Raw genomic sequence first — 25,727 nt, 5'->3', positions numbered from 1 at the left:
CTCCTGGGAAAGGCTGACACAGATTTTTCACCTGTGCCCCTTTACCCAGACTATACTGTAGTAATTACTGCCACCACCCAACTAATAATATCAGCTATTAAAAGGCCCTTAAAATGGTGTCCAGTTATTACTGTGCAATATTATAATCCAATGGTAGTATGACTAACAGTCAAGGCTTACTTTAGAGTGGCCTATTACAATAATCTCTATAAATATGCAATGTACTCTAGAGCTTATCTCTACACAAAGCAACCACAGGTAGAAGGTTTTAAAAATATTTAATAATAAATAATTAAAACACAAGACAAAACTACTACACCACAGAGATATCTAAGAGTTCGGAGATCACACAGAAACTTAAAATAATACAGTAGGGCAGGTATGATTTCAAAGAAAAATAACTAATTAATCTTTACTAGCTTTAACTATTCCTACAAGAAATCACAGTGCTAAAACTTACATGTGAGCACAAGGCAGGGTGCTGAAAAGTTGGATATCCAAGATCAAAATGCTTCCAGTCTCTTGTGAGAAATAGTATTTAAACATTACTAACAAACATGTCTCTAAGGCCTTCCCAAATTACATCATTTTTGACACTTAGGTTTTCCCAGTATTCATATTGCATCATCTTAACACCTGGACTGAGTTCTCAGGCCACAAACTGGATTATTTAGCAAACTAACACCTGCACAGAAACTTACAACAATAGAAGACATTTCACATGTAAATTCTGGTCATATACTTTAGCCTTAAAACAATGGGCATGAAATCTTCATCCAGCCGTCCTGGAGCCGAATTCTAGCATGAGAGGGTACAACATGCTTCACTGGGCCAGTAGAGTGCAATGTTGTCACATATTTTGCAGTTCCACATTTCACAGTGTTCTTTTACACTCAAGAAAAAATTCCTGTATTTTAAATTTATTTACAAATGCCAGAATTATATATAAAATTCTATTTGACTAGACTGGCAGCCTTCACCCATCTCTCCCCAATAGTCACAGGTAGCTCTTAACACACCAAAAGACCTGCTGTTCCCCACTTCATCTACCTCAGCCCACAATTCACAAACCCTCTCACCTGCTGTGCAAAATTTGTGGCTGTTACATATTTTGTAAAACCTGCCAAAACCCACCTTCTATCCTTCTTTGCCATCTGCATCCTTTTTGTTTCCTCTGTATACAAATCTATCACACTATTTATAGGTTCATAGGTTCATAGGTTCATACTAGGCTATCTGCCCAAGGGCATTTATAAGCCTAGCCCATAGTTATGTGGCTTTCGCCACCCCTTTAGTTTGAATAAAAACTATGCCTATCATTTTGCTGTGCCTCTGTCAAGCAGTGACGCTGAAGTAATCCCTGGGGTATATCTGCAATCTCCCATCCATTGGTCAAGATTCCTCTTGAACAAGACCAGAGAGGTGCTCTGCCTCACATGTACCGGGATTTTGTTCCACAGCATAGGGAGTCTCTGGGTGATGAATCTGTCCCTCCAGCATGTTCTATTTATAACCGTGTCAAGGTTTAAGTCTCCGCCCTTGTGGTTCTGAGGGATCTAGATTTTTGAGGTGAAGCATATTCATCAAATCTGGGTTTGACATGGCCTTATATGTCAGGCACAGGTCACCTCTGAGCAAGCGGTATGAGACTGAATAGAGCTGGAGTTCTTTCAGTCGGGCAGCATAAGACACATTTTTGAGACCCTTTATCCTTTTGGTGAGGAACTTTTGGGGCCTTTCAAGCTGCAGCAGGTGTCTGGTCAGATACATTCGAACGGGCATTGTACTCAATCATAGGTCTAATAAGAGATGAGTACAGGTGGACGATGACCTCCCTTGATCTAGATGTGAATCCCTTCATGATCAGGTGGGTGATATAGAAGGTTTTCCTAACTACTTTAGCAACATGAGTGTCAAACGAAAGGCTACTGTCAACCTGGGTCCCCAGATCTCTGATGACTTTTTCTGTGCTCAGTGGATTGCCACCTATATGGTAGCTAGGGGTAGCCTTGTTTTTCCCAAAGGGTATGACTATGCATTTTTGGCGTTTAACTTCAGGCCATGGCTCTGGCACCAGTTATCCATTTCTGTGAGGCCCTTCTGGAGGATATCTGTGGCAGATGTGTTTTCGACTATGGCCAGTTTGCAGTCATCTGCAAACTTTGTCAGCCATAACCCTCCTGTGTTTGCTTGTACTTCAGAAAAGTAGATGCCGAACAAGAGTGGACCCAGGACTGAGCCCTGTGGGACACCACTTGTGACAGGCTTTGAGTCTGACATGGCTCCAGCAACTCTGACCCTGTGGGTTCTGTCACTTAGCCAGTTTGCAACCCATCTTGTGATGTATGGGTTTACATTCAAGCTGATGAGTTTTTCGATGATACCTGAGTGGGGTATTGTGTCAAGGCCTTTGCCAGGTCGAGGTAGGCTGTATGGACTGCCTTTCCCTCATCAATGGCCTTGGTGACTGTCTCAAAAAGTCAACCAAGTTTAAGAGGCAGGATCTGCCTTTGACAAAGCCAAACTGAGTTGGATCCAAAGTCTGCAAGTTCCCTATGTCTTTATTTATGAGTTCCATTATGATCCTCTCCATGGCTTTGCAGATAAGGCTTGTCAAGCTAATGGGCGGTAATTTCCAGGGTCTGTGGAGGCACCGCCTTATGAAGTGGGACCACAGTCGCCGTGCGCCACTCCTTGGAGTGTATCCTGAGGTGAGGCTAAGATTAAACAGCTGTCCTAACTGTGGGTTTAATTCCTCATTGAGTTCATGAAGCACACAGCGGGACACCATCCGTCCCATGGATGCTGTGTTTTTGCCTTAGTGAGGGCAGTTCTCACCTGGGCGTTGGAGATGTTTGGGGGCTACAATCCTCTGGAATAGATATCTCTCCTTTGGGGAGGGGAGAAGTTTGCACTGAACCTGTCAGCCAGTATGTTGGCAATGTGTGTAGGTTCAGTAATTTTCACATCATTTTGAACTAATTCTGAGCATATCTGGGAGTTTCCTCCTAGGTTTCTAACATAGCTAAAGAAGGCCTTATGATTCTCTTTAGAGTCCTTGGCGATTTTTCTCTCAAAATTTGCCTTGGATGATTTTATGAGAGCTCTTAGTTTTTACTTATAATGATCAAAGGTGTCTTACCTTTCAAGGATTTTGCTCTATCTTGTAGTAGCTTCCTCCTTTTGTTGTAGAGCTTGTTTATGGCTGGGGTCCACCAGACTGGACGCTTGCCTTTGGTACAGAGAGTCTTAGTTTTGTTTGGGATTGCCTGATCCATGCAGTCCTGTAGGTGCTGGTAGAAGGCATTTGTAAGTGATTCAGCGGTTTGAGTAATGTTTACCACTGGCTCAGGGGCCTTAAAGGAGACCACACTAGTTTTAGAAGTGTGAAATCGGCTTTTGAGAAGTTTTACACTGTGGTCTTTTTGTTTCAGGTGGGGGCGGGATGAGGACCTCCAGCGAGATTAGTTTATGATCTGATCTCACCAGTGAGGGGTATACTTCCGGTGTTGAACATTTTGATCCCATGTTCGTGATGATGAGATCAAGTATGTTTTCTCCTCTTGTGGGGATGGTGACTAGTTGTTCCATGGCATTTGAGTTTATGAACTCCAGGAATCTTTGGGTTAGAGTGTTCGGGCTTGAGTAGTGTTCCCAGTCTATATTAGGGTAGTTAAAGTCACCTAGTATGATGGTGTTTGGAGATACATTTATCCCCTCCAATGTTTTCAGGAAGGCCATGTGAGGTTCCTGAATAATATCTTTTGGACTAATGCTAACATGCCCCATGTACATTAAATGATGGGAATATCAAAGATCATGCTACCTCTACCTTTCCCCATAATGGAAACACCCTGCCTATCTACTTAAAATCTTTGTCACTTTTTCTTTCACCCCTATCCAATTTCTCTACAATATCTCATTTACTGTCTCATATGTCTCACCTCCAAAATAAATCATGTTCTCCCTTCAACCAGGATAACGTTAACTGTCCTCTCTCTCCTCATCACCCATCTTCATTACTAATGACTTTTTAAAGGTATAATTCCAAACAGACTCTTCCTCAAATCTACTAAAAATCCAGTATTCCTGGTAAATGCTTTTTACTTTGTTAAACAAAATCACACAATTCACTAATCACAGTAAAAACTTCACCTTAGTAAGCAAAAATCACACAATTACCTGCAAAACAATGCATATTTTCTGTCTCTGAAAATACCATCCTTCCACCCTCTCAATCAAACTCTCAATACTGACCAAAAAAAGATGTTATGTACTCACCATAATGTTTTCACATGTGTCATCCATTTTCAATCTTACTTAACTCTTGGGTTCGGATCTGATTCTCGGATCCAACTTGGCCACTTCTACTAGCTTGTGGATCAGTGATAGCTCTTGAGCTCCTCCCTTTCCCCTAATGCCCTAGGCCCTACCTTACCTCAGATCTTTCTTGCTGCCCTTTATATTTATAGAACACTGCAAGGGAATAAAACCAATAAGATAACCAGCAAAACCTGAGACTCAAAAGCAGGAGCAAGGTTCCTTCAGCATCCTCGATCCTTCCAAAAGAATGACCAAGAGGGGGTTGGTGGGAGGGCAGTTGAGGAATAATGAAAATGGTCAACACAGGCAGAATGTTATGGTGAGTACATAATTTCTTTATCTGATGTCAATTTTCATTCATTCCTCATCTCTTGAGGTAGAGTCCCCAGCTGTCAGACAGCCAATTACCAATCCAATAAAATATGAATGTGTTAATGATGCGTTGGGAGAGTCTGGCAATAATCTCAGCATGGGAAAAAGCAACTGCAAAGTCCATAGAAGTATTGTGGTCTGCATGCCCCTTATCCATAGCCATGGTAACCATTTCTAAGAACTCAACCAGGCTGAGCAGGCAAGATCCATCTTTTACAAAACAGACTACTGTTTAAACAGGGATATAAGGTTGCCTCTATCACTGTTTATTAGATCAGCTGTAATATATTCCAAAGCCTTGTAAATAATATCAATGAGAATAACATGACTGTAATTCCAGGGATCAGTAGAAGGACCTCCACAATTACCATTCTCTACATCTTAAGGACATAACCAGTGGAAAGATTCAGACTGAAGAGTAAACGGTGGGGTTATGCTAAGTGGGATATTACACTTCTCAGCAAGCATCGAGTGATACTGTCAACACCTACAAAAGTAAAGTTTTTAATTTCGGACAATGCAAAAATGACTATCCACATTGATCTCAGGAGCAGAGGTGTAAAGGGGAATGGAGGGGAGAGTGCATGGAACTGAGCAGTAAGAGAACATGCCCACAAGAATACTGGAACATCAAACAACCTATCTCCATAAAAATCTACTGTGTTTAACAGTGTTTGTAACATCCACAGGCACACCACAAAACCCAGGCTACTACGCCCCCCCCTTCTCTGCTTCCTCTGATCCTTGCACTGTCCTAGCCCTCAAGTAGTACTAGTAGCGTATGTATAGAGTCAATAGCTACAGAATACTCTTTCCTTTCAATTTAATAGAGGGAAAAGCGACTTGGATGTGGTTTACATTTAGTCTGCGACATTGTACGGTGGTTAGGGCCATAATGCAGAACCCCTATGAACACTCAGGGTGGCCAGTGGCCTGGCTGACTGACTGTTTTTTGTTTGCTTTTCTCTCATGCAAGAAGACCTGGGCTAATCCCACTACTCCATTCACACTTGCTGTGCTTGGGCTCACTTCACTTGTCTACCCTACCCCCATTCCCACCCACCCCCATATTAATTCCATTTATTCTACCTTAACCATACCTACCAATTACCAACCACCCAATCATAGTCTCCCACATCACTTTACATATTACTGATTAGTAGGTGCTCAAATTCCCATATCCCCTCTCACATAGTCTCTCATATATTCATGTCTCATCCACCTTATCTCTTACCACCACTCCCCCTTCATCAAACCAATAAACATGATACTCTTCCACATCAATCTCCTCCCACTATTACTGTTTGATCTCTTCCTCACTACACTCAACAACCTTGACATTATCTACTTAAAATTAACCCACCTACCCAATCACAGTGCCGCAACATGCTAAAAACGCTAACTTTTACATACCATGCCATATCTATAACTCAATCACAAATTACCTAGTTTCATATAGGTACCTCCATTCTCCTATTCCCCTAATTACCTCACTTTAACCCCCACAAACACCCATCAAACATTACCTGCTAACATCATCTTCTTCTTTCGGCTGTTCCCGTTAGAGGTCACCACTGCGGATCATCTGTTTCCATTTTTTCCTGTCCTCTGCATCTTGCTCCGTCACACCAACCACATGCCTGTCCTCTCTCACCACATCCATAAACCTTAACTTAAGCCTTCCTCTTTTCCTCTTACCTGGATGCTCCATCCTTAGCATCCTTTTCCCAACATACCCATCATCCCTCCTCAGCACATGTCCAAACCAATGCAATCTTGCTTCTCTGGCTTTGTCTCCAAACCATCCAACCTGGGCTGACCCTCTAATATACTGATTCCTAATCCTGTCCATCCTCTTCACACCCAATGCAAATCTTATCTTTAACTCTGCCACCTCCAGCTCTGACTCCTGCCTTTTTGTGAATGCCACTGTCTCCAACCCATATCACATAGCTGGCCTCACTACCCTTTTGCAAACCTTCCCTTTCACTCTTACTGGTCCCTGTCTAGCACAGATCACTCCTGACACTCTTCTCCACCCACTCCACCCTGCCTGTACTCTCTTCTTCATCTCTTTTCCACACTCACCATTATTCTGAACTGTTGAGCTTCAGCCCCTAACTTCTCAGAAAAAAAACAAACCTTCAATTATGCAGAGATATACACCCTAACTCCGCCCTAAATTCCACCCCACAAAACACAGCCATCATAAATAGTAACCCCAAACCAACAAATAACTCAAATACACCTCCACTCACCAATGCATCCAAAAAGTCAGATATCCTCCTAATTAATGCAAACCTCAGAAGTCTATTAAACAAAATATACAAATTCCATGCTACTCTATTCCTGTACACTCCTGACACTGCCATCTTAACCAAAAACCTGTCTTAAAGCTCATATAAGCAACAATGAGATCTTATCCCCTGGTTATGATATCCTTAGACAGAACAGGACAACAAAATGAGAAAGAGGAGTAGCAACTATATAAAAGGACTCTTTCCACTTTGAGACAATACACATAGAATTCTAGATCTAGATAACAATGAATTTCTAGTCTCTAGCCTAAAAATCAATAACAACAATCATATAATCCTAATAGCAGTATATATCCCACCAAATAACCACTCCAATGTAGAAAACCTACTCTCATGGGCCTCAGCTACATTTATCATAGTTTGAGATTTTAATATTGATTAGCTAATCTATTCCTCTGAAAACCCTTCCAATTACATAAACTCATAAGATTTTACCAAATGATACATACATTCACTCGATTTGACAAAAACAGCATCAAGTAGTATATTCTAGACTGGACCCTCTCTAATAAACCCTCACTAATTCATCAATCAGGTTGTCTACCAGACAGAGCCTAAATGACCACCTATCAACTTTCTTTCTAAGGCACCGTAACTCAACCATAAAACCTACAACATACACACAAATGCATGATACAAAAAATTTCTCCACAGACATCTTTAAACAATTAGTACATAACTGTAATTAGTCCCCATTAAAATACCTCCATTTAGATGCAGCAGCTGAATACTTGAACAACAAATTTCTACATATACTAAATACACTGGCTCCTACAAGATGCACAAGATCTAAATCTAACTACTGCCCATGACTTACTAAAGAAACCAAACACCTACTAAAACAGAGAGATAATCTCTGGTACCAACACCTGACCAACAAAACCAAACCTCCCTAGATAACTACCAGCACTTAAGAATTGCGGACAAAAAAAAAAATCAGAGCAGACAAAAAATGTACTATATATCCATGCAGCACAAGCACCAGCACAACCCACACCTTATCCACCCAGGGCAAACTTCCACCCCATATCCAAATTCCAAACTCTCAGATGAAAAGTATGGCTTCCCAGTTTAACTCATTTTTCATAAACTCCATTATCTCACTTATGAAAAACAAAAGCAGCCACATCAAATCACTCTTCCTCCTTCCAATGACTCCTATACTTCACTTTCTCTTCAACCCATCCAAAAAGGTAAAATTAAGAAATTACTGCCCAAACTAAAACCTACAACTCTTGCCACTAACAAACTTCCAAATGACTCGCTCAACTTAGCAGCTGATGTCATCTGCTTCCCAAGATCAATACTGATCAATAGGTCTATCGCTGAATGGTATGTACCCAAAATATGGAAAATCTCCTATGTTATTCCTCTCCATCAAGGGGGCTCCTCCTTAGAGCTCTCCAACTACTGACCTATATCCATACTATCTCCACTCTCTAAAATTTTAGAAAAATGCATCCACTCACAAGTAATGCTGCACCTTCTAACCAATAAACTCCTTGCCAACGCACAACATGGATTTAGACCAGGCCACAGTACCACCACTGCTCTGCTCAAATTCACCAACACTGTTAACCAACTAAAATACAATGGCCAAATGGTCGCCTCGATATTTCTAGGTATGTCAAAGGCATTTGACACAGTGTCCCACGAGCAGCTTATATCTGAATTGGCATCCCTTGACATATTTAAAAATACCCTCACCTGGTTCCAAAACTATCTCTCTCATCATCATCAAACACTCAAATGGCATAACAACCTCTCCTCTCTGCTTCCCATAACAGTAGGTGTGCCACAAGGGTCAATTCTTGGGCCTCTACTTTTCTTAATTCTCAAAAATAACCTACACACAACTAAGCATGCTACCATTATACAGTAAGCAGATGACTCCACTGTCATCTGCACCAAAACCACCCTACCACAGCTACAAGAAGTTACCCAAAAATACTTTACATCCATTGAATCTTTCCTAGACAAATATTAGCTCATCCTAAATCCCAACAAAACCAAACTAATGCTGTTTCATAACTACTACAAAACAAACTCCTTTAACCAAGACTTTAAAATCACCTCATCCAATCACAGCCTAAATAAACCCATCCCAGAAACTAAGCTACTAGGTGCCATCATAGATGAGGTGTTAAATTTGACAAACACATCATATTCCATCAAAAAGACCAACATCAAATTAGGTTCTCTCTATAGAACAAAGCCTTAATCAACTCTTTAAGGAAAGCAATTGCCAGGACCCTCCTTCTAACCACCTTGTTCTACGCCTCTCCCATGCTGACAAACATCAAGAAAACTGACAAACCAGCTCGAAACACGCTACCACAAGATAGCCAGATTTGCCACCAATCTGCCCTACAGAACCCATCACTGTCTTGCTCTGAAACAATTCAAATGGCTAGAACTTCCTAACCTTAAATCAACTCCTAACCCACACCATAGTTCACACCTCCCTGACAAATGGCCAGTGTTGCAGAACCTAGTTCAAATTCACCACAACAGCAAGGCCCTAATTTCCTCTGATAAACTATTGCTAACAGTTACAAAATCCAACAACAGTTTTGGAGACTCTCTATATTCTATTAACATCACCAAAATTTGGAACACTATCCCTCAGTACATACTAAACATATCCAGCACAACTCCTAAACAGTCAGCTAAATGACAACTGGCTATGCTCTTGCTCCTCACCAGGCTGAATCTACTTTTCCTCCTAATTTTCTCCCACACTACTGCTCACAAAACTTTATCTCTGTGGTAAATAGAACTTCTGATAATCTAATTGTAACTTATCCTTTCCGAAATTTAATTGCAGCTCTTCAAGTGTTAGCTGAAAAAAATTGCTCTGTGGCAATTCCATGAGATGCAATGCTAAATTCTATGACCTGTATAACTTTGCCATCTTTGTTAACTGCTTTTTTGTGCTACTATATGTCCTTATGAGATTTAACGTGGAGCTTTTTACTCTTTGAATTGTACTATTATGTTTCCTTATGAGATTTATGTCGAGCTTTTCTCCCCGGGCCTCCGCTGAAAATGGGCAACCAGCCCAGTTGGACTTCCCTGGTAAACAAATGTTAAATAAATAAATGAAATGTCCCCCATGATACTTTGATCTCCTTCCTCTCTAATTCTTCATACAGAATCGCAGTCCTTTATTAACTCCATCCTGATTTCTTTTGCTCTGTTAAACACAACTATTACCATACCCTTTAAAACTACTACTCCCCTAATATAACTCTGTTCTTTCCACCTTTGACCCCACTCTTTCCTAACCATACACATCCATTCTTTTCCTTTTCATGTCAGCAATTCTATCATTCTTAACTTCAACTTTTGAAATAAAGCCACTTCTACCCCCCCCCTTTACTAACCTTCATATTCTCGCCCTCTTAGTAGGATATGAATATATACATATGCGGACAATTTTCAGAAGCCAATGAAAAAGGACTACGCACTTGGGATATTTCAGCATGATAATACACACACATGCATGTTATATTAACATACGCAAGTATACACACATAAGAACCTCCTTTTCAGAGCATTCTTAAGATTCCATGGCAAGAAGCAATATCCTCAGTTCAGGTTGGTTTGTATGCAACCCTTCTTTAGGGGTAGGTTATTAATTTTCCTTGAACCATGGAGCAGTTAAGGTAAACATAGTATCTATCAATGCAATGCCCACCATCTGAACCTGCAACAGGTTCAGCTAGAGAAAAGAAAATCCTACAATCAGAATGATGAGAATTTTTCTATCACTTTAGAACTTTGTGTCAAGGGTCTGAAAAACTCAGCACTATCCAGAAGCATTGCTGAATCTGCAGCCACAGAACGTAAACAGTCTAGCATAACACGTGTATCCTGAGGTATGTAAAATGCACAGTGAAGAGTATGATATGAGCCTAAATGCTCACATTACATCTTCACTAATGCTGCTAAATATCTGACTTCCTCGTACTGATCCAGAAACAGCAGTGGTTGGCAATGAAGAGTATACAACTCATCTCAATGAAGGTAGTTCTCTGAGGTGGGAATAAAGATGACTTCTCTCTATTTATGGAGATCCCCAGTGACCACAACTACCTGGAATACCTATGCAAAGAAAGGAACCAGTAGACAGCTGTCCACGTAGGAGAATGCATGGCATTCTGTAACATAACATCATCTACAACTGCTAGTAGCTAAGTAAACAATGTGGAAGCCTGTGCCAAAACCACACATCAGCAATTTGCACTGGAAGTGTTGACCTCTTTTCACCCTCCACACAGCCAAAATGGAAAATTTTCCAGTGTAAGCCCAAACACTGATGCATCAAAAAAGTAGCCATGAGATCTAGTCACATCAACCAAATGCCAGCAGCAAAAGCATAATCCCACTGGAATGCTGCCTTAAAAAAATGAGACGTGCTAGATATACTCAAAGTTGCTGTGAGCCAGAATGGGATAGAAGGCTTCTATTCCCTTCAGAAATAAGTGATTATGGGACCCCAGCTGCATTCAAAAGGATGGATATCAGAACAACCTTAATAGTATCTCTGACAAAAACAGTATCGGTCTGTGCCAAGAGCTCTACAAATGACGCTCATTTTTTGAGAAGAGCTTTTTACAGGAAAAGAACCTAAGAGTTTTAAAAACAAGGTGCCTGAGAACATGTCTACAAATTATAAGTTTTTTATGATGGTGCTCTGGACATCAGCAAACTCAGTCTGCTCAGGACACCAGTCAGGACTGTGACTACTGGGTCAGTGGGACTCCCCTCTTGGAAGCCTTAGCACAGCTGAAGAGAAAAACATGATTGATGCTCAAGTGTCTTTCTCAGTCTGTGCTGGGACGTGATCTTCCTTAGTCTGGAAGGGCATGGAAGAGTCACAGAAGCCATCTGCCATAATTCCTTGCTTTATCTTCTAGAGTACAAAGTACAAAAGTAACCTCCCCAAAGATGGGGGCATCTTGAACAATCTGCCTAAACTCTTTCTTGAAGGATGACAGCCTTTAGTTATATCTTTATCATGCACATGCTTGTTGCCCTATGCACCATATTAATACATTCAAACAGTACCATTCCATATGGTAGGCCTGCTGAAGTGTTTCTGGTGCTTGATCCTCCACTCAATTACTGGAATCTGGACTGGTGAGAAAAGCAGCTGAGGAATTCAATCACAGATATGGCACAATTGAAAATGCCTCTTGCCTATCATGCAAAAATCTTTGAACTTTCTAGCTAGTGAGGTGATGTAGCCTTTAAAACTTATGCTAAACAAGAAAAAAAGGATCTCACCCCATTTACTTTTTTTGGGTGGGGGTGTAGCAAGAATCTGCCTTCTTGAAGCACTGATGGAATGCAACCTTAATACTTCAAAGGCTGCAAAACTAGAATTCCTGAGCACAGCTTCCATAACTGGAACACTAAAAGGTGTCTTGTCCCCCTTCTCCATCACATACTGAGATATGTATATGGAAATGTTGAGAGGGCAACAGGGGACGGCATATAAAGGACTTCATGAGCCTGAGAGTTTCTCCAAAGAAGGAAAGTGTGTTTCACTTTCCATTATTTCACCACTGTCAGATGAAAGAAATTTCAATGTCCTTATCCATCTCAGAGATATGGGCCTCTAGGTTTTCCAAATTCCAGTTCTACGACAAACACTAGAAGAAACCCTTCCTAGATCCAGTTCTATGATGGAGGTGTTCATGCTCAGTCATCAAGAGTGGGGCAGAGTGTGCAAGGCGCCCACAATATGCATGTTAGGACATTGACACTCAGGCATGTAATTGATGAATTCAATATAGGGACCGAAAAGGCTTGTAAAGGGCATATCACTGGTATCAGTCTAAATTCTGGAGGAGACAGTCAAGAGCTATTTCCTGTTATTTCTGTATAATGTTGTTAAGCTGTTTCATCAGAGTTGCAGCCTTGTGATACACTCCATGACTGGCTTATTTGAACATTTATCTCTTACATGATACAGTTCCCTGTTGAAATTGCTGCCTTTGGATGTACTTGAGCTATATGAGAAGAATGATGTATGAACTCAGGAAAGTGCCTTAGGAGTACACAGTTGTGCTGAAGAGTAACAATCCCAAATCTATAGAATTTGCCACCAGGCCTACTACCATATTAATTCATCTGACTTAAAGGACTATGATTGGTACTGTGGGACCAGTAAGAAAACATAATTATAAAAACTCTCATGCTTAAATCCTTACTAAACCTGCCATTCTTCTGTTTTTCTTCCATTACCAGTTTATCAATCACCCTGACTCTCTCACCTTTCTATCTTGTCTTTTTTCCTCTCTTTTTTTGACCCCCAACCACTGCTCCTCCAATTAACCTATATCCTTAATCCTTCCCTACGTATACCACCCCGTCCACCTCAACTCCTTAACTATCTGTCATTTCAAATCTTCACTACCAACACTTTTTCTGCTAGTGCTTTTCTTGATGTTTCTGTTTTTTTCCTTCTACTTCCTCATCTATCTGTTCCTGCTTTAGGGACATCCAACCTCAACTCTGCTGATATACATTGTTAGAAAAATGTATAACTGTAATACAATATGTAGGCTTACTGTATTGAAATATATAACTGCAATATGCAGGTTTAGTGCATTAAGGGTTAAAATGAGTTAATACATTTATTCTGCTTATTCTGTGTGAAAATATGCAGCTGCTAGAAGCTCTGAAAAAAGAACAATGGATGTCTGTAAATTCACCATGGTCAGCAGAATGTGTATTGAGGCCAGGATTGTACCTTGAATGTATCATATCAGAACTAGAGAAAGAATTGTGAGAAACTAAGGAAAGCTGAAACAAGCCAAGGCCAGGTTGTTTTTCTCAAACATGTTTTTGAAAGACAGCAATTATCTGACCATGTCAGCAGCAAATCTAATAATAGCATCTTTCTGTGAACTTGCAGAAAACTATATAAAAACTGTAGGCTGAACTATGGAAAATCAGACAAACCTTGTACCTTTGCCTCCTTACTGCAAGTAATAAAGGGTGCCTTGCTTGAACCTAAGGTGCATTGATCTTTGTGTTTTCTTTTACAGATTGGTCCTTCGGACCGGAAACCCTCTCTTCACCTCAGATCAGACGGCCAGGTGGCTGAAACCGTGCGGGGAAGAAACCAAATCGGTTCTTCTTATATGTAAAGTCCTCCGACTGAATTGTCGTCAAAAGAGGCCAGCCACTTTCTGATCTGTGACTGAAGGACAAGTTTTCTGTGAATCAGCGATCAATCACGTGGGCTCAGGTAAGGTGAATCTACTTTTTTTCTGTTTCAGGATCAGGGACTAGATGTGTATTGTTTTTTGTCAGATTGTATTTTTCTTACAGTCAGGGATAGAAAAGGTACCGTCTTGTCATAGACCAGGAGAAACAGAATAAGTAGACTTTAGGCAGTCATCCTGAAGAGACTATAACAAAATCCGTGGTACACGTTAAAACTAGAGAATCAAGGTGAAGTTATGTAACAATCAAAGGTAAAGGAAAATGGGTAATAACTGTACAAAAACACCCCGAGACCCACCGTTAACGGAAGATGCAAAATATATGCAGTCACAGCGTGCAGACAACGTTAGATACTTTTCAAAATGGGTTATTAAATACGAATTTGACTTAAAATTAGAAAAATCCTCACTTATCAAACTTATTAAACAACATAAAACTGATTCTACAGGTCAGGTAAAAAAGCAACGACGGTTAGGATTTCCCCAGGCACACAGGTGGCTGGAGGAAGTAAACCGTAGGGACCAAAAAAACAAGGATTCAAAGACAATGTTTTTAGATAGGGAGGATAACAACCTAGTAATAGCATCAGCACCTCCGCCTCCCCCTCCCTTACCAGAATATGGAGCGAGTGGTCAGGTTGATCCACCCCCACTATATCCTGTGGTCACTGAGGATAAGGACGCTATAAAACTGAAACTAGCTAAAATAAAGGATCCCATTGAAACTAGGTCCCGAACAAAAGCAGGTAATCGAGAGTCATGGCAGAAATCTAAAGACACACAACCTGCGGGAGAAGAAGAAGAGGAAATATGTCCACTCATAGAAGTACCGAACCCTCAGGCAGGGCAGGATAATCAGGATCAAACCATCTTAGTATATAGACCCTGGGCTCCAGAAGATATCCGGAAAGCTACAGAAGGGATTCCCCATCTGAAAATTAATTTTAGAAAATTTTCAGATGATTTACAAGGAATGAGGCTAAGTTATCATTTAAACGGGGAAGAAATAGAAAGGGTAGTTCGACAAATTGTAGGGCCAGATTGGTACATGATTTATGGCAATTGGAATCCTCGTGATGCTGAACAAAAACCCCTTCCTCATAGCAATGCAGATTTAGATGCTAGAGTAAAAGGACTTACAGACCGCATCTCTGAAAAATGGAAACCTAGGGCAGACTGGACGTGCATTAATCAATGCATCCAACAGGAGGGTGAGACAGTTGACCAATATTTCGCTAGGCTGCTGGAATGTTTTAATAACCACTGTGGGATGCAGGTCCCTGAAGACCAAAAACAAGATTCCCCATATGAACAGCAGTTTTGAAAAATGCATTTTTAAAAGGTAGTAGTGCACCTATAAGCAGTTTTATTACAAAACATATGGTTGATCATCGAACTAGCAGGCTACAATCACTACTCTAATATGCTAGGCATGCTGAAAGGCATTTCAATAGCAAAAAGAAAAAGAAGGCTCAAGTATTTTCTGTAGAGGATGGAGCAGAAGTTTATGTAGTATACCCTGGGAAGAAGGGCAGGAAAGATGCACAGGGAGGTAGGCAGTCTGATCAACGATCAGAAGACTTTGAAGGAAGTAAAAAAAGTGGTGAATGTTTCAAATGTGGTAAAAAGGGACATTTGGCAAGGGATTGCAGGGAAAATAAGAAAGCAACAATGAAAGACAAGGAAGGTGAAGACTGACTATATGACAGTCAGGAATCATTAGAAGGGGCTAGTGCAGAAAGGACAAATGAGAATGTGAAAAGGGAAGCAGGGAAGTCAAATTTTTGTGCGACTCGGGGGCATCATGAACCCTGATACACCCCTCAAAATTGCCAGAAAAATCAGAATCATCCGACTATATATTAGTCAAAGCAGCTAATGGGCAGCTATATCAGGAGCCCCTCTCCCGCAACATTACAATAACTGTTTCGGGATTGACACAGAAAAGTAAGATTGTAGTTTCTGCAAAGTGCCCAGTGAATCTCTTGGGCAGGGATCTCATGCAGTTATTTGGCATAGCAGTAGTCCCAACCATGCAGGGAATGGAAGCACAGCGACAAACTGACACCTTTATGGTGCAATCGGGGGGTGAAATATTTTATTGCTATAGTCAGGACTTGGTCACAACTGGTCCAGGGACTGTGACCAAGGAGCTGATGAACGTAGCCATCAGTAAGTTTCCCTCCCTCGACATTGATAAACAACACCTGTTACATTGTACCCTATATTTTTGTAATACACCAGGACCCGATAAGGAATATGAAGAAAGATTATTTAAGAATCATACAAATAGATTGGTACTGCGCAACCTGTACTGGGACACAGAAGGGAAAAGTGTAGTCAGCTGTTCGCTGTCCCAGGAATTTTTAACACTTTATAAATCTAATCGATTACCACATGTTAGCTTGACCAAGAATAAAAATATACAGTGGGCAGACCTAGGGGAGAAAGCCACAAGATGGGAGAAACAAACAGAACTGGAACTGTCAAGACAGGGAATACAAGTACAGAAATTGAATTGGATGACACAGACCAACCCAGCTGTGCACCTGCATTCTCTCGAAGACAGCTGATGGACGCTCCTACTGAAGGAGGAAGAAAACGCCTTGCGAGATGTACCAGAGACTCTTTGGTCAACAGGGAAATCAGATGTAGGACTTATCCGTATGGCAGGGCCAGTTAATATCACACCAAAATCAGCATTTAGACCACAGAAAAGACAATACCCCTTAAGGAAAGATGCAGAGGCAAGGATAAAACCTATTATAGCAGCATTACTTAAGGGAGGGGTGCTGGTGAAATCTCCCAATTCTCCGTGTAATACACCTCTATTTCCAGTTAAAAAAGCCAATGGAGAATGGCGTATGATCCAGGATTTGCAAGCTGTGAATGACGCAGTAGTACCAAGGGTGCCTACAGTGCCAGATCCACACACACTGTTAAATAACTTAAAACCTCAACAAAAATATTTTTCTGTGGTGGCTATTAGTAACGCATTCTTTTCAATACCGATACACCCAGATAGCCAGTATTGGTTTGCATTTACATTTCAGGGAAAAAGCTACACATATACGCGACTACCACAGGGATATTGTGAGAGCCCTACGATATTCTCACAAGAAATGTCAAGTAACTTGGCAAGGTTTAATCCACCAAAGGGTAGTCAGGTCTTACTTTATGTTGATGACATTTTGTTGGCGGCTCCCACCCTGCAGGATTGTAGGGAAGATACCGTAGCACTTCTACGATTTTTAGCCGCTGAGGGACATTAAGTAAACAAAGATAAGCTGCAGCTCTGGAAAAAACAGGTTAAGTACCTAGTATATGTGATATCCAAGGAAGGTAGAACTCTAGATGAAGACAGAAAAGTGGCAATCTTGCAGGCACCAAAACCCACCACCAAGAAGGAAATGATGTCCTTCTTGGGAACGACTAATTTCTGTCAAAGTTGGATTCCTAACTATGCCTTGGAAACTGCACCCCTAACTGATCTTATATATAAGAAGCCTATGGCAGTGCAGGAGTTGTTACAATGGACATCAGAGGCAGAATCTGCCTTTTGTAAACTGAAACAATTAATAGCGTCCTCTCTAGTTCTGGGGTTATCAAATTATCATAAACGATTTTTCCAGACTGTAGATTGCAAGCAGGGTTATATGACATCAGTACTAACACAACAACATGGGGATAAGCAATGCCCCATTGCTTACTATTCATCACAATTAGACCCAGTGGCATGGTCCTTACCCCACTGTGTGCAGGCAGTAGTTGCAGCAGCAATGGCAGTGCAAGCTTCATCCTCAGTAGTCTTGTTCCACCCCCTCACTCTGAGGGCACCCCACGCAGTTGCGATTATTTTGCTACATGAAAAGGTGGCATATCTTTCCCCTGCTAGGCATCTCTCCTGCATGACGATATTGTTGAGCCAACCTCATATGACAATTGAACGATGCACGACTTTGAACCCTTCTACTCTGCTCCCGACCCCTGCAGACGGCACACTGCATCGCTGCCTGCAGGTAATCGAGCAAAAGACATTACCTAAAAAAGATCTCACAGATGTCCCCTTGGAGGATGCCGAGGTGACATACTACGTGGATGGCTCGTGCAAAAAGGGTCCTGCAGGACATAACCTAGTAGGATATATAGTAATCTCTGATACTGAGGTTGTAGAAGCAAAATCCTAACCACACAATTTATCTGCACAAGCAGCAGAATTGATTGCTCTGACACGGGCGTGTACCTTAGCAAAGGGTAAATGTGTAAACATTTTTACTGATAGCCAGTACACTTTTTCCACTGTACATGTGTTTGCACAACAGTGGAAAAACCGGGGAATGATAACATCTACTGGCAAACCTATAAATCATGCGCAGTTTATTTTAGATCTTTTACAATCTATTCAGTTACCTCAGAAGGTGGCCATTTGCAAATGTGCAGCTCACACCAAGCAACAAGATAGGATTTCAAAAGGTAATGCAAGAGCTGATACAGCTGCAAAACAAGTAGGTACAGAAGTATTTCTTTTAAACGGGGAATTACAACCCTCTGAAATTCTGAATCTGGATATGTTAAAAACAATGCAGACACTCACTACGCAAGCTGAAAAACAGCAATGGATAAAACGAGGAGCAATCCACGAAAAGGGGTTGTGCATCTCTAAGGAAGGGAAACCAATACTACCCTCTAATTTGTTCCGCTATGCGGCATTGAGCCATGGGCAGTGCCATGTCTCAACAGGGGGGATGATACAGTTGGTAAACCAGGCGTTCACAACGTAGGGATTTACAAACTATTCTAAAAAAATTTGTTTAATGTGTCAGATTTGTAACAAACACCATGCACAGGGGCGATAAAGCCCAAGCAAGGGAGTTTCCCCACACCACCATATCCGTTTCACACTATCTGTATAGATTTCATAGAATTGAACAAATGTGAGAATAAGAAGTATTGCCTTGTCATTATAGATATGTTTTCCAGATGGGTGGAAGCCTTTCCAACCAAAAACCCAGATGCAGCTACAGTGGCAAAAGTACTTGTTAAGGAAATTATTCCTAGGTTCGGCATTCCGGAGAGAATCTATAGTGATAATGGTACGCATTTTGTAAATCAAACCATACAACAGCTGAGTAAGTTTTTTGGTATTTCTTTAAAAAATCATTGTGCATATCATCCGCAGTCTGCAGGGCTGGTTGAAAGACATAATGGTATACTGAAAAGCAAACTGAGGAAATTGAAAGCTGAGACAGGGAAAACCTGGCTGTATTGTTTACCCCTGGCACTGTTGAACATGAGAACCGTCCCTACAGCAAAAGGACTAACTCCTTTCGAGAAGCTGTATGGGAGGGCTTATTCACCTCTCATGTCATCAGACCAGGAAGCTGATTTTACGTTAGCTGAATATATGAAAAAGTTGTTGAGTTCTAAACATCTGTTGCAGTTTAATTCTGTTTCAGGTCAAAAACAAACCGAAACATCGGAAGTGTCAGTGACGCCAGGAGACTGGGTGTGGATTAAAATCGTGAAGTGAAAGAACTGGGCATCGCCAAAGTGGGAAGGTCCCTACCAGGTGCTTCTTTCAACACCTACTGCAGTCAAAATTGCAGAGCGAGCTTCGTGGATACATCTGACACACTGCAAGTTGGTGAAGAACTTCAAGCTGGACAAAGACCTTACCTCTCCATCGGGACCCTAAGCACAAAAGTCTCGCTACAAAGGGGGGTCAGATCAATAGGAACTGATCCGTCTCAAACCCAGTGAAGCAATCACCGGTCCTATAGGGCAGAGAGTAAGATCACGTGTCCTAGGCGAAGATGACGGAAGCAAGAAAGATCCAAATACATCTGTTTGGAGGAACCGGAGAAAACAGGAATGCAGAGCAATCATTCCCACAGAAATATTGCATGATCATCCTGTTAACTGTACTAGTAGCAATAATCTTTTTATTGTGGCCATTTCTCTTCTCTGCCACACAAGTAGAACAAAGTAAACATGCAAAGTGGCACCCAAATTTCAATACTTATCAGGCTATTAAGCACGCTTATGCAGACACCCTCAATATCTCCAATTGCTGGGAATGTGCAGCTATTCCTACTGCACATGGAGGAATACCCTTAATAGATTCCCTTAAATATGAACCAAACCTGGCAAGCACTGCTGAAAGATGCAGTGAATGTGACATCAATTAAAAGAGTGACCCTATTCTTACCCAAGGCAAAAAGAGGAACTGTGCTTTCAAAACTACGGAAAAACAGAGGTTGGAAATAGCATCTGTAACATGACAATGATAGATTACTGTACTGGAAATTCCTGCGCCATGACAAACGAGGGCCAACAATTGCAAGTTGGCAATAGCAATGACTCCACTGAAAGAAAGAAAATGGTTGATGAAAATCAAATTGTGTATAGTAAAATGTTCTGGGCTATGACCCAACAAAAGCCCGGCAACTATAAATTCAGCAACATCTCGGTCGCAATTCCTGACTGCTACTTCGTGTGTGGTGATGGAGCATATAAATGGCTACCAGGCAATTGGTCTGGAAGCTGTTTTCTGGCATATCTGATTCCAGCAGTACGATATGTATCGACACTACCCCAGGGGAAAATTCTAAATGTTCGAGAAATCAAGAAACCCGCTAATCCGATGGGACAAGTTGATGCATTCTGGATATATCACCATGATTTAGCCCATGTGAATGACAAAGGACTGTCGCACATGGATCTGGGTGATGACGTCATATCTTGGGTGTGCATAATACCATCATACGGAGCAGTGAAATCCATCTGGGAGCTGATAAAACTATCCAAACCTCTTGAAACAATGAGTAATGCGACTTTTTCCGCCCTAGAATTGGTGACTGATGAACTTACAGCCATGAGGACAGTGGTGCTTCAAAATTGCATGGCTCTCGAATTCACCCTAGTGGCGAAAGGAGGTTTGTGCGCTTTAATCCAGGAGGAGTGTTGTTCACTTATTCCTGACAACAAACATGAAACAGACAGCCATCTCAAAATAATTCAGCAAGTGTCGGCTATGACCAAACCAGGACCGAATCCATTGACAGACTTTTTCCAAAAATGGTTCTGGGGTTGGGGCAGCATCTTGATGAACATTCTGATTGCCATCTGTGTAGGGGCAGCCTTACTGATGGTGTGTGGATGCTGCTGCATCCCCTGTATAAAAGGACTAGTTGAAAATTTCATAGACGCTTCAATTTCAAAGACTTTATTATCAGAATGTTGAGTTAGAGGTACTGATTAAAAGCTGAAGAAATACTTTCACAAGCTTGAACTGAATGACTCTCTAACTGCAAATCCTGAGTGGGAAATGGTTAAGGGAAGAAAAAACTGTTTATGCTTGTTTTGAAAGTAGAATAAAGTATTAAAAGGGGGGGGGGGGATGTTAGGAAAATGTATAACTGCAATGCAATATGTAGGCTTAGTGTATTGAAATATATAACTGCAATAAGCAGGTTTAGTGCATTAAGGGTTAAAATTAGTTAATACATTTATTCTGTGTGAAAATATGCAGCTGCTAGAAGCTCTGAAAAAAGAACAATGGATGTCTGTAAATCCACCATGGTTAGCAGAATGTGTATTGAGGCCAGGATTGTACCTTGAATGTATCATATCAGAACTAGAGAAAGAATTGTGAGAAACTAAGGAAAGCTGAAACAAGCCAAGGCCAGGTTGTTTTTCTCAAACATGTTTTTGCAAGACAGTAATTATCTGACCATGTCAGCAGCAAATCTAATAATAGCATCTTTCTGGGAACTTGCAAAAAACTGTAAAAAAACTGTAGGCTGAACTATGGAAAATCAGACAAACCTTGTACCTACATGCTTTTTCTCCTTGCTGCAAGTAATAAAGGGTGCCTTGCTTGAACCTAACGTGCTTTGATCTTTGCATTTTCTTTTACATACATATTGAACCTATGCTCATTATCATTGCTGTGGTATCTCCAGCTATTGCATGTTAACATGTCTACGAGTTATGTATGACAATATAACTTCTAATCTATATGATAAGTGTTTTTACTATTTATGTCTCAATATTACCTGCAAAGTAATGCTTAAAATGTTTAATTTGTTACTGTTGTTCATTGTACAAATGTATATTATGTGGAGCTTTTTTCTCCCTGGTCCTTCATTGAAAATGGGACTTTTACCCAGTCCAACATTTCCAGCAAACAAAATAAATTAATTATTAAATAAATATAAAAATAATCTATCAAAACATGCACAGGAGGGTGGTGAATAAATCAAGGGCCAGATTCAATAAAGTCTACAGTAAGTGCACACGATATGCATTCAATAACATTCTTATCACATTTTTTGTGCTTTCTAGTCACTCAGAAAAATTACACCAAGTGTACATGTAATCTTCACTTTGTGGTAACCTTTATAAACCCCTGTCAGTACTTACTGCAAGAATATCAGTAGTAAAACTAATATTAGGAGGAAGAAGGTGTGAGTTATGTCTGTTCTCACAGAATGGTGTACACTTAGTGTAGGCTTTATTGAATCCTGGGCCACGTTTAAATTGTGTGTGCTGAAAAGGGCAGAAGCACATCTAAAAGTGGGAAATGAAGAAGATCTATTAGATTGTAAAATTCAACAGAAAGTAAAGTCTAAATAAGGTCATTTATAAATGTCAGCTAAACAAGAAGTCTTCTAAAAACACAGCAATTTACTTTTTGTTTCAGTGTTGTATTTGTACATTATATCTTCTGCCCATATGTTTTTAGTGGTTAATTTTTGTTATAAGAGTTATGTGATCTAAAACTGTTTGTGTCTTTCGGCTTTTCCCGGTTAGGGGTCGCCACAGCGGAATTCCGGTCCGCTAATGATTGGTAGTGGATTTTTACGTACTGGGTTACCAGCCCTGATGCACAACCTTCAATGAAGGCACGCCCCATTCATGTATGCCTTCACACAGAAGACGCTCTAGCTGAGAATCAAACGGGACAACGTCTTGCTATGAGGCGACAACGCTACCGCAGCACCACCACCGCAGTTATGTGATGTAAAAATGATGTCTCAATTCTTGGTACATTTAATGGTGTTTTATATGTAGTTTGCTAGTCTGATGAAACCCCAGAAAATGACTGAAACAAAAGTGCTTACTTTTACTTCATAATCTTAACTGGTTTCATTACACAGTGCTTTGGTAAACTAAGCAATATTTTGTTGTTTTATTCACTAAATACATCCAAAATGTAAATTTGAACATGGAAACAAAAACTTAAAAAAGACCTTCCAGATCTGTTAGTTGTATCAACATTTAGTAACAGGCCACTCATATCTCACTTCTTGTTATCTATACAAGCTATTAACTCTCACTCATTATCTATATAATTTACTATGCTGTCTGGACAAGTCATAAATGCTGCTGTTCTGCTTTAAGTAAGCAGTAATGCCCAACACAGTGTTATTGTGTAAATAATGCATGCCCAGGGGTGTTCTGAGGCCTTATGCTGCAAAACCATCTTACTCCCTCATTCTTAAACCCAACCATGCAAACTCACAGTCACACAGACAGAAACAAACACACTTGCATTCACAGATGCACAAACATTTTTTTAACTTTTTACTTTAATTTTATGCTTACTAAACAGAAAAATCACTTTTTAGCAAACATAAAAAATGGCGTTCATTGGCATTTTAATTGCCCGGGCTTCACGGCGGCTTAATATGCTGCTGAGAAGTAGCAGACTTGTTTTTAAGACAACCTTTTGGAGAATGTTCATTCTCCAGTCAGGGTGGCGATATACAGGTCGACCATTCTCTTAACACAACTGATGAATTAAACCTTTTTCGCTCTTATTGCTACCATGACTTGTAAATGAAACTTGATTCACTAGGGGTTTTATTTTATGAATGATACAACAGACCTACATAAATATTATGGCAACAGATACAAATGTCAATATTCTTAAACACTTACTTCTCCATCCATTCTGCAATGTCACCTGCTGTAGCCCCATAGTTTTCAAAGTTGTACAAAAACTTCCCTTTTCTTTCATAGGATAAGAAAAAGAAACATGTGTAAGTCTTAACATAATGCAGTGGTGCGACTTCAAGCCACAAAGCAGCAAGCAAAAAAAAAAAAAAAAAAAAGACTTACTCAAAGTAACAGAAAGTTGGATAGCCTTTGATATTATACTCTTGTTTAATGCCATCAAATTCAGCAGGGTGAACATTCATGCCTGCAAGCACCTGTTGGGGAAATAAAGACATGAGTAAATAGGGATCAGTAATGTCACACAATTCAGCTAACATTTAGGATACACATGCAGAAAAAGAAGTTATATGTCAATTCAGATAACATTTAGCATGCACATCTGAACAATAAATATCATAAAATGTACAAGCATTATATTTTCTAGAGAAAAATAAAAATTGAAACTTGTAACTTATACTTGCAGTTGATTTTGCATATGTTAAAACAAAAGTACAGTTGTATAAGTTGAACTTACCATAACAGTAGATGTTCAAATGATCACTGCTGCAGTAACCTTAACTATATAGGTTATATCCTGCCAAGGATATAACAGCCAACCAGCTTAAAAAGTTTCAGGGTACCTTCCCCATGCCCAAACTGACAGGCGGCTTAAGCTAAGCTGACTAAAAAAAAAGTTTGAGAGTAAAGCCCTTTAGAGATTTCCTGCCAGCAGACAGGAGGATGCTGAGACCTGAAAGGACAATGCTAGGAACTACAAAAACTAGATGCCCACCCCTCTGCATAAAAAAAGACACTAAAAAGAAGGGGGAGTGGAATGAGGGAGTGGCTACTGCAGAAGTGATCATTCGAGCACCTATTGTTTTGTTAAGTTCAACTTTCACAACTGCACTATGTTCACGATATTGATCACTACTGCAGTAGCTATAGCTATATGAGAAGATCATCATAGCTAACTACATCTGGGAGGTGAAAGGAGAAGAGTCCAGGAAACCCTAGAGAATGGTCCTGACAAACCTTGATCTGGACGTAGAAAATAATCAAGGTTGTGTTGTTTTGTAAAGGTATGTAAAGAGGACCAAGTAGTAGCTTCAAGAATACTCCTAGAAGCTAATCCTTTCCAAAAATCAACAGATGAAGCCAAGGCCCTGGGAGAGTGGTTCTTGAACTTGCCTGGAATAGATTTGTTATGGTGAGTATAACAAAAGGTAACAGCTTTAGACAACCATTTGGAAATAGTCTGTTTTATCACAGGTTATCCAATCTTACCTTCTCAAGAAAAGAACAACTGATCCAAAGATCTAAAAAATGTAGTTTTGTCAGGATAGTATCGGACTAATCTGTAGACAACCAAAGTATGGTATAACCTTTCTCCCTCATTTTTGGGTAGTTTGGATTAAAGAAAACTTGGCTAACACCTTAAACATAAAAAAGGATTGCTTCTCAAAGAAACCCTGCTCTTTTGGAAAAATGAGATAGGGTTGATTCATTATAAGAGCTTGCAATTCAGATA

At 40.4% G+C, this 25,727-nt stretch overlaps 1 protein-coding gene across 2 annotated transcripts in view; it reads right to left on the bottom strand.

Moving 5' to 3' along the window:
• The window catches only part of PDIA5 (protein disulfide isomerase family A member 5), a 2,083,676-nt gene that overhangs the window by 816,607 nt on the left and 1,241,342 nt on the right, over positions 1 to 25,727 (bottom strand). For both annotated transcript variants that reach the window (XM_044074910.1, XM_044074911.1), the window contains 2 exons: positions 24,380 to 24,471; positions 24,200 to 24,271 (listed from right to left, as the gene is read on the bottom strand). In XM_044074910.1, the coding sequence (XP_043930845.1) occupies positions 24,200 to 24,271; positions 24,380 to 24,471 (164 nt within the window). The remainder of the gene's footprint in view (positions 1 to 24,199; positions 24,272 to 24,379; positions 24,472 to 25,727) is intronic.

This window comes from Protopterus annectens, chromosome 6.part0 (assembly GCF_019279795.1).
Source record: "Protopterus annectens isolate FY-2018-M chromosome 6.part0, PAN1.0, whole genome shotgun sequence".
Lineage (NCBI taxonomy): Eukaryota > Metazoa > Chordata > Ceratodontiformes > Protopteridae > Protopterus > Protopterus annectens.
This window is presented reverse-complemented; position numbering and strand designations above follow the sequence as displayed.